The sequence below is a fragment of the Amblyraja radiata genome, chromosome 6 (genome assembly GCF_010909765.2).
Source record: "Amblyraja radiata isolate CabotCenter1 chromosome 6, sAmbRad1.1.pri, whole genome shotgun sequence".
Taxonomy (NCBI): domain Eukaryota; kingdom Metazoa; phylum Chordata; class Chondrichthyes; order Rajiformes; family Rajidae; genus Amblyraja; species Amblyraja radiata.
The window spans coordinates 17,531,373-17,545,224 of NC_045961.1; the positions used below are offsets into that span (position 1 = coordinate 17,531,373).

At 43.7% G+C, this 13,852-nt stretch overlaps 1 protein-coding gene across 1 annotated transcript in view; it reads right to left on the reverse strand.

Moving 5' to 3' along the window:
* The window catches only part of proser1 (proline and serine rich 1), a 32,337-nt gene that overhangs the window by 11,213 nt on the left and 7,272 nt on the right, over positions 1-13,852 (reverse strand). Inside the window, exons 5-9 of the mRNA XM_033022245.1 lie at positions 8,570-8,663; positions 7,355-7,465; positions 5,526-5,609; positions 4,867-4,945; positions 3,235-3,318 (exon numbers count right to left, since the gene is read on the reverse strand). Of these exons, the coding sequence (XP_032878136.1) occupies positions 3,235-3,318; positions 4,867-4,945; positions 5,526-5,609; positions 7,355-7,465; positions 8,570-8,663 (452 nt within the window). The remainder of the gene's footprint in view (positions 1-3,234; positions 3,319-4,866; positions 4,946-5,525; positions 5,610-7,354; positions 7,466-8,569; positions 8,664-13,852) is intronic.

The following is a 13,852-nucleotide window of genomic DNA, read 5'->3' on the forward strand; positions in this document are numbered from 1 at the left end:
ATAATCCCTCAATTAGATTGAGCCCGTAATGCAAACCTGGATATGTTTCATTCCATACATCAGTATCAAAACCCTTGATTGAATGTCTGTGACTCATTCCTGGGCATCAGTTATTTTATATATACTCCCCAAATCCTTCAATTAGATTCCAGCCAGTTTCTCACTCTAGACTGCCCATCGTTCCAACCTAAAAGGTTCAACTCATCAACAGATTCCTTTACTTTGGTTTGTCTTGTCTGTGCCTCACTGTGTGGTTGTCACGTCAACAGCCTTTTCCTGGACATCTGAGCTGGGCCAGCCTTTGGCACCAATGTTGATTTCCCCACCACAAATGGACCCAACGAGAATTAATTTATCATTTACCATCACCTTTCAAAATCCAGGGCAGCAGCAACAGTTCAGCCATGGTTCCTGAGAGATCAAATACTTTATACCAGCAGTAAGATTTTGCTAATCACTCTGCACTCCTAAACCAGTTGGGCATTACGGGGCTGGCAAAGAAGAGGGCCATTCAATCCGCAAGCGAATCCGCAGAGAAAGCCACTAGGTGGCTTTGGATTAAGAGGGCTGATCCGTGGGCGGTTGCTGCTGGGACGCAAGTCGGGGCCTGATCAACCCCGGCTGGGTCGCCTGGGCGAGGGTGTCTGACGTTGTGAGACCCGAAACACCCGATGACCCCAGGTCACATCACTGAGGATGCGTCCCAGCTCATCTAGAAGATGTATCTTTCACACAGGGAGAGAAAAGTTGCTGGCCAGTTTTACCGTGCTAAAAAGGCCAATTGTCTTTGCAAGCATTAGAAATGTAAGTCGTAAAAATAGAAATAGATAAAATTTGTTTACTTCACATTTTGTGTTGATGTAATTTTTCCCTCGCATAAATTCTGTACGTTAGGGTAGTGATTTGCAAAATCCCTAAGGATGAATGTCTGTAACCTGAACAGCCATAAGGCAGGGCAAAACACAAAGTGCTGAAGGAACTCAGCGGGTCAGGCAGCATCTGTGGAAGAAGTGGACAGACGAACATTTTCGGGTCGGGACCCTTCTTCAGACCGATAGTGAAGGGGGGGGAGACCTGGAAAAAAAGGTGGCAAAGCCTGACAAGTCATAAGTGGATACAAGTGAGGGGTGATCGGCAGATGGGTGGAGTGAGTAACAAAGGCTGGAAGTGAAAAGGAGATAAGGAGAGAAGTGGAGGAGTGAAATGTAAAGCCAGAGGGAAACTCAGACTGAAGAATGGTCCCAACATCATCTGTCCATTCACTCCACAGATGCAGCCTGACACCGCTGATGCCTTCAGCACTTTGTAATTGTCTCAAGATTCCAGCATCTGCAGTTCTTTGTGCAGCAGTGATGCATGGTCACATGCACTTATAAATAATGCCACTAGATGGCTCACGCCCCAGCCAGTGGCTGGGTGCCTTGGAACTTGGTTCCATTTGTGGTGGACTAGTCTCTGACCATTTTTGTTTGGTCATCAGCTGACCAGTCCAAATACCGGCTAATACCGGCTTGGAGCAATGAACAGTTTCCATATCCTAGCAGAGGGGCCACAAGCTTGAGCCGTGAAGCACATAACAAAAGCCGGGAAACCACCACTCTGATCTCGGATGGCCACTGCCAAACCATCTAAGGGGCAGGTTTTTGCCCAAGATGTACAATGTACAAGTTTTGCCGCACGTCGCTCCAGAGCATGCCTGCTGCCGGCATTTGTCTGGGAGAAGATTGGTCTCCCGTGACCCCTACCTGATGCATGTGACAGCAACACATTGAAGAGTCCATTACATTTGCTCACATGCCCTAGGTATTAATAAACTATTGAAGGCAATACCTGAAAATAAGATCCCTCTACCATTTCAGATGCTACATTCAGTGTTGCTGGAGTCTTTAAATAACCAAAAGATAGAAAGAACTTAAAATTACATTGTACATTTTAAGATCCTTTAAGAGCCCTGGCTGCTGATTCAGTTTAGCAAAAATAATCCCGAATATTAATTGAAAAGTCTTTTTTTCAGCCTTCTCGACTAACAGCATTCATAACAATTTATTAAATAGTTATAAATTATTATTTGTTGGAGAATACTCAACAGTCTGGTTACTTGTTATTATGATTTATTAAATATAAAGCACAATTTCAAATATAATTAGTCATACCACTTGGAAACAGGCCCTTCGACCCAACTAGTCCATGCTGATCAAGATGACTGGATGGTTCAGTTGCCTGATAACAGCTAGGAATAAACTGTCCCTGAATCTGGAGATATGCATTTTCACACTTGATGGGATGAGATTATTTGAAAAGTCCAAAGAAAAGTTGTCCATCAGATGACCTATGCTTATCAGCTACTAACCTGACGCTTATTCTATTTTTTACACAAAGGTTGGTGGGTGTATGGATGGTTATTCTATTAAGAAGCTCAACGACAACACAGGGACAACTTGCAGGATCAAAGTCGGTTCTCTGCAGCTATGAGGCAAAATCTCTACCCGCTGCTTGATTGTGTTTATGTATACTATGATCTGATCAGTCGGAAGAAGGGTCTCGACCCAAAACGTCACCCATTACACCAGAATTTTGTGTCTACCTTCGATTTAAACCAGCATCTGCAGTTCCTTCCTACACAGTGATCTGTTTGGATAGCATGCAAAACATAAACTACCCTAACAATGGGGGGGAAACTATGTATAAACACTGCTCTAATTTCTACATGGTGCAACCAAAATGTATAAAAATGGCCTTTATTAAAATCTGACAATGTGCACTTTAACCACATGTGATTTTTTTTTCTATTACAAATCTCAAATTGTGGAGTACAGTGGAAAATAAATAATTGATGGGTCTTTGTCCCAAACATTATGGAGGGCACTGTATACAGTAGTCTTCCACTGACTGGATCGCACGCAATTAAAGCTTTCACTGTACCTCGGACAATAATAAGTTAATAACACATAGTCTACTCCGCCATTCAATCATGGCTGATCTATCTTTCTCTCTCAACCCCATTCTCCAACTTACTCCCCATAACCCGACACCCTTACTAGTCAAGAAACTGTCGATCTCCGCTTTAAAAATGCCTTAATACTTTTAGAACTAACATATAAAATTCAGCAGCATTGATCCAAAATACGTATTTGGAGGCAGCAGCATGGAACATTATAATGCTCCTTTACACTGTAGACGACAAATACCATATTTTGCTTTTGTGTCAAAATCTAAAATAAGTGCTATGCAGACCTTGTTGTGCTGCATAGGCAGCTGGTGCTACAACAGGAGCCATGAAACCACCCATTGGGACCAGGCCAGCGGTGTTATACGCACCTACAGGAGAAACAACACGGGCAGATTAGTGAACCATTGACAATACGTTTGCTGCTTCGTTTTCCAATGCCACCGTGTTCTCTCTTATTTCTGACATTAAAAAAGCTAAGTAACCAGAGAATTACATTACACAATTCATTACGTTATTTGCACCAATAAAACACACAATCGTTGTAACAAGAATATTCTCAGAGTAGAGATAAAATAATTGAATCATTGAATTAAATGTCTTTTGTAAGAATAATAAACACAAAGTTGTTATTAATAACCAGAAATCTGACTTTAGCCCCTTAATGGTACAGTTAAAACATGAACAGAATTATAATTGTGGGATCACGCACTTATTTTGCCATTTTCTCCATAGCTGGATGGTTTAAATGTCACTTAGCCATCTGAGAATCAATTCATTATGCTATTTGCAAAAACACATTCGGTGAATTGAGCAAATTCCCAGAGCAGAGATGAAATAAATTGGGCATGAAATTCTGTGTGATATTACAGGCACACAGAATTTAATGGGCCCCAGATATTTCTTAATTAAATTGAATTGTAAGATACGGCATAGAAACAGGCCCTTTGGCCCAACGAGTCCACACCAAGCATCGATCACCTGTTCACACTAGTTCTATGTTATCCCACTTTCTCATTCACTCCCTAAGCACCAGGGGCAATTTATTGAGGCCAATTAACGTATAAACCTACACATCCCTATGGGCTTTGGGCGGAAACCGGAGCACCCGGAGGAAAGCCACGCAGTCACTGGGAAAACGCGCAAACTCCACACGGACAGCACCCGAGGTCAGAATTAAACACGGGTCTCTGGCGTTGTGAGGCAGCAACCCTGCTGCTCCACTGTACCCGCAGTGGAAGTTACACAGCAGAAACAAAGAAACTGCAGATGCAGCTTTACAAAAAAAGGCTCAAAATGCTGGTGTAACTCCGCAGGTCAGGCAGCATCTGTGGAGAACATGGATAGGTGAAGTTTCGGATCGGGATCCTATTTCAGACTGGAATAGATACACAGTTCCTCCACAGTGTGGTATTGATGGAGGCGGATGAATGTTCAGAATGGTGAATGCACGGCCAATCAAGTGGGCTGCTTTATCCTGGGCATCAACATTCCAAAACATTACTTCAGCTATCCACCGATCATAGAAATTATTGTGTTCAAAAGGGAACTGCAGATGCTAGAATATCGAAGGTACACAAAATTGCTGGGGAAACTCAGCGGGTGCAGCAGCATCTATGGAGCGAAGGAAATAGGCGACGTTTCGGGCCAAAACCCTTCTTCAGACAAATTAAGCAGGTTTAACATGCAATATTTGACAGCTATCCGTCTGAAGAATGGTCCCAACCCAAAACACTTCCTATCCAGGCCCTCCCAGATGCTGCCTGGCACAGTGAGTTCCTCCAGAGCTGTGTTGAGGAGGAGCTCAGTAATGGTACTTGTACATAACATTAGTCAAGATGCATGCATTTCTCTGTGCCACGACTGCACTATTGCAGTCGATGCAAAAAGTTGTGGGAAAATGTATATAAAAATCTTACTTGGTGCGATAGTTGCATGTGGCTGGCAGGGAGGTATAGGGTACGGAACAGGCTTGTGAGGATTATATGTTACTGGAGCCTAGACAAGAGGAACATTCAGAAACATATGGAGAATTCACTTATTTTTTACTAAAAATTACAATATTTCCATTCACAATATTTTTGTATAACATTATATAGGATTAAGAGTAAAATATTTAAAAAATTGAAAAATCATTCAAAGTATGCATTCTAGCTCGACAGTGACCAATGTCGATGCTTAACCTTTGGTAAGACACAAAATGCTGGAGTAACTCAGCGGGTGAGGAAGCATCTCTGGAGAGAAGGGCAGCGTTTTGGGTCGAGACCCTGCTGGAGAGTGGGTGGTACATAGATAAGGAAGTGTATAGATAAGGAAGTGTAAGGTGTGAAAACAGGACCAAGGGAATGGAGATCAAGTAAGGTAGAATAGATCATTGGTATTTGGGAGAAGGAAACAGAGATAAAATGTAGTCAGAGACAGTAAGACTGGTCGGAGAACTGGAAAGGGGGAGGGGATGGAGAGAGAGGGACGTTTATCCTTTGGTCTGCTTTATCAACAGGAAAACATCACTAATTGACAACTACAATTCTTGGCCTTAAGAACTGGGACACGCCTGTATCTCAGCCCTAGTACTCACTGGTTTGGAGGGTCCCAGGATGCAGGTTGCTATTCCTCGGCTAATAGTGCATCCTTCTTCATTTTCTTTCTTCACGGAAAGAGCCTGATTAAATAAGATCACATTCAACCATTCAGCTGTCAAATTTGTACCTGACCCAACACACAATTTAATTTATGGACACAAAGTGCTGGTGCAACACAGTGGATTAGGCAGCAGCTCTGGAGAAAAGGGACAACTATCCATGTTCTCCAGAGAAGCTGCCTGACCCGCTGAGTTACTCCAGCACTTTGTGTCTATCTTTGGCATAAACACAATTTCATTTCACTTATTCATACAAGGAATATCGGGAAGGTGGTATTTTTTTTAAGTGTGTTCATAGGAGTCCAGGACATGCATGTTCCTGTTAGAGTGAGGGGCAAGGCAGGTAACCGTAAGGAAGGGTAGATGACCAGGGAAATAGCTTTGTTCAAGACTAAGAAGGAGGCATGGGGCAGGTATAAGCAGCTGGGACCAAGTGTATCCAAGGAGCAGTTTCGGGAACCAAGCAGCAAGCTAAAAAAGGAAATCAGGATAGCAAAAAAGGACAGGAGATAGCTCTCACAGATAATCCCAAGAGATTTTATAAGTACATAAAGGGAAAAAGGATAACCAGAGAAAGTGGAACCCCTCAGGAATCAAAGGAGTGAACTCTGTGTGGAGCCACAGGAGATGGGCAAGGTCCTCAACAAGTATTTCTCTTCTGTTTTTTTCTGTGGAGAAAGACAGGAGGACTGGGGAACTTGAGGCAGTTAATGGAAGTCTCTTGAGAGCAGTCAGTATTACGGTCATATAGGTGATAACGTTTCTGACGCATATGAAGCTAGAGAGGAAAATGCCGATGCCTTGGCAGAGATTAATGAGTCGTCGTTAAATATAGGCGAGGTGGCGGAAGACTGGAGGGTGGCAAATGTTGTGCCTCTATTCAAGAAGGGCTGCAGGGAAAAGCCTGGGAACTACAGGCCAATGGGCCTAACATCTGTGGCCGGAAGATTACTAGAGAGTATTCTGAGGTATAAGATGTACATTCATATTGATGGGCTAATTAGGGATAGTCGGGATTGTTTTGTCCATGGAAGATCGTGTGCCATAAATGTGATTGAGTTTTTTGATGATGTGACCAAAAAGGTAGATGAGGATAGAGCTGTAGAGATTATATACATGGATTTCAGTAAGGCATTCAACATGGTTCCACATGGTAGGCAGCTCTGGAAGGTTAGAAAATTGGCTTAATGGAAGGAAGCAGAGGGTGATGGTGGAAGGTTGCCTTTCGGACTGGAGGTCTGTGACTGGTGGTGGGCCTCAGGGTTCGGTGTTGGGCTCATTGCTGGTTGTCATCTATATCAATGATTTGGATGAGTACGTACATGACATGATTAGCAAGTGGGTGGTGTTGTAGATAGTGAAGATGGTTGTCAAAAATGGCACCATGATCTTGATCGGTTGGGCAGGTAGGCCGAGGAATAGTTGATGAAATTTAATAGAGAAATGTGAGGTGCTGCATTTTGGGAAGTCTAACAAGAGCAGGGCCTACACAGTGAATGGTCGGGCTCTGGGGAGTGTTGTTGAACAGAGGGATCTAGGAGTGCAGGTACATAGTTCCTTGAAAACAGGTGGATGGGGTGGTCGAAACGGCTATCGGCACTGGCCTTCATCGGTCAGAGTATTGAATATAGAGTGTTGTGGGGGTCATGTTACAGTTGTATAAGATGTTGGTGAGGCCACATTTGGCTATTGTGTTCAGTTTTGGGCAACATTATTGCCACAAATAATCTTGATCAATGTATGACAAAGCAACATTTTGTACTTACTGCCAACAAACCATTTAATATGCTGGGTTTTCCTTTAGGATACGGATTCCCTGGGATCATTCCACATGAAGATCTCATGGCAAGGGGAGCCTTGCAGCCTGCCTTCGATGCCTGGTAGACAACAAGTAAAACCAAATCAGCAAAGCAAGTATAATTCCGAGTCTTGGTTCATATCCATTAAATTTAACTTTAAATCATTCCGTTTTCACTGGTCTAACAATTTATTGATATTTTAAAGGAGGACCGTTATCATCTTAATTCAAAGTCGGGACATCAGTGCAGCTTTATAGAACTTTGGTTAGGATGCGTGCAGCTATGCGCCAACATGCCACACTTACTAAATGACTTTCATGACCCGCACAAACTATCCCTCAAGCCAAAGCCCTGCTCTGGGTTCCACTTTGCTCTCTACTCCTTTCACTGTTCTGCCCTCCCAACTCCAGTTACTAATTACAGCAAAAATATAACCTCCTAATCAGGCAATGATCCAATTATTCTATACCTCTATCCTTATAATTTTCATCACAAGACCAACCTCCATTTTAAACAGAAGATTCTTACAAATATTATACACTAATTTGGCTAGGCTACATTTGGAGTATTGTGTGCAATTCTGGTCGCCCCATTACAAGAAGGATGGAGTGGTGAGGGAAGGGTGCAGACAAGGTTTATCAGAATGATGCCTGGATTTGGGGTATTAGCTCCAGGGAGAGGTTGGACAGACTTGGATTGTTTTCTCCGGAGCATCAGAGGTTGAGGGAGAAGTATTTAAAATCTTTCTGCTAGGGTGGAAATGTCAAGGACTCGAGGGCATAGTTTTAAGGTGAGAGGGGTAAAGGAGATGTGCAGGGCACGTTTTTTTACACAGATGGGGATGGGTGCCTGGAATGCGCTACCATGGGTGGTGGTGGAGGCAGATTACAATGGTGGTTCTTCAGAGGCTTTTATAGGCACATGGATATGCGGGGAATGGAGGGATATGTATCACGGACAGGCAGAGGAGATTAACTTGGCATCATCTTCCACACGGACATTGTGGGCCGATGGGCCCGTTCCTGTGCTATAAAGTTTCAGGTACTTTAGCAAAACTATCTGATTTTATTTCTTAACTGGACACTTCCAAATGTACTACAATTGAAATTATTATTTTATAAATACAGCGCTAAAAATGGACCTGCAAAACCAAAAAAGTTATCTCAGCAAGCAATGCATTACCTGATCTAGAATTCTTTTGCAGCGTTTCTTTTCTGGCAAGTGTACCCGGAAAATTTCTTCAATCAGTCGATAATTATGAGGATCAATAATGTTCCTACAGATATAAAAGCTGCTGATCACGTTTCCTGTATGCACCTGAAAATGTCACCTTGCACAGAACAATACAGCATCGGAACAGGCCCTTCGGCCCACAATGTCTGTGCCCATCATAATGCCAAGACCAACTCTCCCGCCCTCTGTGTAAAAAATGTGCCCCCCACATCTCCTTTAAACTTTGCCCCTCGCACCTTAAAGCTATGCCCCCTTGTATTTGATATTTATAGTCTACCCTATCTGTGCCTCTCTTCATTTTATACACCGCTATAGGCCTTCCCACAACAAAGTAGTAAACAATATTTTAATAGTGGGATACTATGAATTTTACACTTCTTGTAATATTGTTACAATATGCAATTAATATTACTCTACAAACATTCATTGGATGCAATAGAGGCCCTTGCTCGAATCAATGGTGTAGATCAAACAGTATTGCTGATTTGATCCGTATCTGGTTTTGCTGCTGTTGACCTGATACATAATCCACGTCAGGTTTTCCACACTACCACCACCTGGTGGCATGTTGTTCCATGTCTTTGCCACTAACAATGACATAGTCCACAAATGGAGCGCTGAAACACCGCACTGGCCGAACTGATGCCAAACGGCATGCGCAAAAATCTGTAGCGGCCAAAAGCAGTGCTGAAGGTGGTACGCATCGATGATGCATCATCCAGGGGAATCTGCCAGAAGGGGCTCTTGGCGTCTAATACAGAGAATACCGTTGGCTTACCCATGTGGGCAGCTACCTCCTCCACGGTATGTATGGGTTGATGAGGCCTTTTGAGTGCGGTGTTCCAGTCCCTCAGATTAATACAAAAGCGAATCTCCCGTTGACTCTTCTTTGTAGCAGCCACCATCGAGGCCACCCAGTCCGTGGGTTCTGACATAGGCTTGATAACTCCCAATACCACCATCTTGTCCAGTTTGGCTTTGACACGGTCTCTCATGGCAATAGGTACACGCTGAGCAGGACGAACCACAGGACGCACCTCCGGGTCTAAAGACATAGTGTAAGTTATTGGTAGCTTGCCAAGTTCTTCAGTGAAAAGATCGTGGTAATCCATGAGAATACGCTGTATATAATCCTGAACTAGTTAGTTGATGCACAGCCTTGCTGAAGTAACCAGTCTAATATCTTTGCAGGCATCATAGCCTAAAAGAGGAATAACATTGCGTTGACGACATAGAATCACAACCTGTATGGTTGATCCCCTAAGTGGCACTGCAGCTTCACAATACCGACCGTATTGACCTCACTTCCCCCATATGCGAGAACATTGTGTAACATTGGTGGGCCTTAATTGCTCTGCGTTCCTCAGACGATTGAACTGTTCCCGAGACAGAACATTGCATTTCTCTCCAGTGTTGATTCTCATCTCGATTACTTTATTGTTCACTGTTATGGTGGCCATTGGCTCACTATTCTACACATCTTGTGTGATAATAGAATGTGCCTGCAGAACAATTCTATCGACCTTTGGCCTCTCGTCCTGCTCAGCGTGCACCTATTGCCATGAGAGACCGGGTCAAAGCCGAACTGGGCAGGATGGTGGTATTGGGAGTTATCAAGCCTGTGTCAGAACCCACAGACTGGATATCCTCGATGGTGGCTGCTACAAAGAAGAATAAAGATATGTGAAGAGAAAAAGATTAGTTAAAACAAATGTAGGTCCCTTGCAGTCAGAAACGGGTGAATTGATCATGGGGAACAAGGACATGGCAGACCAATTGAATAACTACTTTGGTTCTGTCTTCACTAAGGAAGACATAAATAATCTGCCGGAAATAGCAGGGGACCGGGGGTCAAATGAGATGGAGGAACTGAGTGAAATCCAGGTTAGCCGGGAAGTGGTGTTAGGTAAATTGAATGAATTAAAGGCCGATAAATCCCCAGGCCAGATAGGCTGCATCCTAGAGTACTTAAGGAAGTAGCCCCAGAAATAGTGGATGCATTAGTGATAATTTTTCAAAACTCTTTAGATTCTGGAGTAGTTCCTGAGGATTGGAGGGTAGCTAATGTAACACCACTTTTTATAAAGGGAGGGAGAGAGAAAACGGGGAATTACAGACCAGTTAGTCTAACGTCGGTAGTGGGGAAACTGCTAGAATCAGTTATTAAAGATGGGATAGCAGCACATTTGGAAAGTGGTGAAATCATTGGACAAAGTCAGCATGGATTTATGAAGGGTAAATCATGTCTGACGAATCTTATAGAATTTTTCGAGGATGTAAATAGTAGAGTGGATAAGGGAGAACCAGTGGATGTGTTATATCTGGACTTTCAGAAGGCTTTCGACAAGGTCCCACATAAGAGATTAGTATACAAACTTAAAGCACACGGTATTGGGGGTTCAGTATTGATGTGGATAGAGAGCTGGCTGGCAGACAGGAAGCAAAGAGTAGGAGTAAACGGGTCCTTTTCACAATGGCAGGCAGTGACTAGTGGGGTACCACAAGGCTCAGTTCTGGGACACCAGCTGTTTACGATATATATTAATGATTTGGACGAGGGAATTGAATGCAACATCTCCAAGTTTGCGGATGACACGAAGCTGGGGGGCAGTGTTAGCTGTGAGGAGGATGCTAGGAGGCTGCAAGGTGACTTGGATAGGCTGGGTGAGTGGGCAAATGCATGGCAGATGCAGTATAATGTGGATAAATGTGAGGTTATCCACTTTGGTGGCAAAAACAGGAAAGTAGATTATTATCTGAATGGTGGCCGATTAGGAAAGGGGGAGATGCAACGAGACCTGGGTGTCATGGTACACCAGTCATTAAAAGTAGGCATGCAGGTGCAGCAGGCAGTGAAGAAGGCGAATGGTATGTTAGCATTCATAGCAAAAGGATTTGAGTATAGGAGCAGGGAGGTTCTACTGCAGTTGTACAGGGTCTTGGTGAGACCACACCTGGAGTATTGCGTACAGTTTTGGTCTCCTAATCTGAGGAAAGACATTCTTGCCATAGAGGGAGTACAGAGAAGGTTCACCAGACTGATTCCTGGGATGTCAGGACTTTCATATGAAGAAAGACTGGATACTCGGTTTGTACTCGCTAGAATTTAGAAGATTGAGGGGGGATCTTATAGAAACGTACAAAATTCTTAAGGGATTGGACAGGCAAGATGCAGGAAGATTGTTCCCGATGTTGGGGAAGTCCAGAACAAGGGGTCACAGTTTAAGGATAAAGGGGAAATCTTTTAGGACTGAGATGAGGAAAACTTTTTTCACACAGAGAGTGGTGAATCTGTGGAATTCTCTCCCGCTGAAGGTAGTTGAGGCCAGTTCATTGGCTATATTTAAGAGGGAGTTAGATGTGGCCCTTGTGGCTAAAGGGTTCAGGGGGTATGGAGAGAAGGCAGGTACAGGATACTGAGTTGGATGATCAGCCATGATCATATTGAATGGCGGTGCAGGCTCGAAAGGCCGAATGGCCTACTCCTGCACCTATTTTCTATGTTTCTATAAACAGGAGATTTGTATATGTATTAATTCGAGGGACCTGAACACCGCACTCAAAAGGCCTCATCACCCCATGCTGCTATCGGACAAATCCGACAGGGGCTCAGCCTGCAGCAAATTTATTGTCTGCTTTGTCTGCTCTCTGTTAGGTCGCGATTGCAACATCTCCAGAAATGGGTTTGCCTCTTACACCCATGGCAAACTTGACCAAAGACGGGGCACTTCTCTCTCTTAGCTCAGTGCCCCCCACCACAGTAGTTACATTCTTGAATAAAACGAGCTGCAGGATAATTAATCCTTCGCTTTTCCTTCGCTCCATAGATGCTGCTGCACCCGCTGAGTTTCCCCAGCAATTTTGTGTACCTGCAGGATAATTAAGCTGTCTCTGCCTTGTTAATTCTTGCCTGGGTTGACTGGAAGATAAGAAGTGAGTATTCCCAAGCTGTCCTTGGAGTGCCATCTGCTGCTGCCTCTGTTGCCTTGGAAACGGAGCTAGAACGCTATCAACTTCTGCGCTAGAATGTATATAATCAACTCCCGTGTTGGACTGTTGTGCCTGAGTGAGCATTTGGGCATTTTGAATCGACAGCTCATAAGTCTCACAGACTGCGATAGCTCTATCCAGTTATTGCAGGATCGCGAACAAGCTTCCTTCTCAGTTTGTCATTAAAAAGACCACAATAAATTCGTCTTTGAGATCACCAAATCTGCATGTTCCTGCAGCCTGCTTGATGGCACAAACAAAAGATTCAATAGTTTCATTCTCATTCCGGTATCTTGAGACAAATTTCACACGTTCGTTGAGTGGATTAGCTTGAGGGTCACACAACTGTCGAAACTTTTTCTTAAGACACTCCTGGTCGACGGGGTCACGATCGGCGCTCCACCATCGACAGGTTGATGAGTTATTGCCCCAGCATACACAAACTGTTGTGCTCGTTCGGAAGCTTCATCTCCTGCGAGAAGAATGAGCATGCTTGCACGGACCACTGCAGGCTTGTCATGAGAAGTTGCAGCAATGAACAAATCATACTGTCGCTCAAAGGTTCGCCACCGCTGTCCGATTCTGCTATCAAAAACGAGAGGGTCAGGTTTCCTGAAACCTTCAGCCATATCTGAGACTATGAAAAGCCTTGTAAATAACAGCCAAAGTCAGACTGAAATCCCACCTCCGACACCATGTGCTATCATCGTGGAGATATCATTATTAGTGGCAAAGACATGGAACAGGTGGTGGTGGTGTGGTAAACCTGACATGGATTAAGGATCAGGTCATCAGCAGCAAAACCAGACAGATCAAACCAGCAATACTGTTTGATCTACAAATAGCAGCGGAGATCTCACACACGGTTATTATCATTCACACTCAGATTTTACTTTGGGGGCCTTTGACCTGGTTTCGTGCCCATCACATAAAATAAATAGAAATTAAGACAGCTGGTACTTGTTTTCAGACATTTAATTTTCGGATTGTCCATAAAGCACTCACGTTGAAAGGAAAAAATACACAGAGTGCTAGAGTGACTCAGCGGGACAGGCTGTATCTTGGAGAACATCTTATAGAGGTGTATAAAATCATGAGGGGAACACATAGGGCGAATGCAGAGTCTTTTACCCAGAGTAGGGGAATCAAAAACTGGAGAGCATAGGTTTAAGGTGAAAGGAGAACAATTTAATAGGAACCCATGAGGCAACATTTTTCACTCAGTGGGTGGCGAGTGTACGG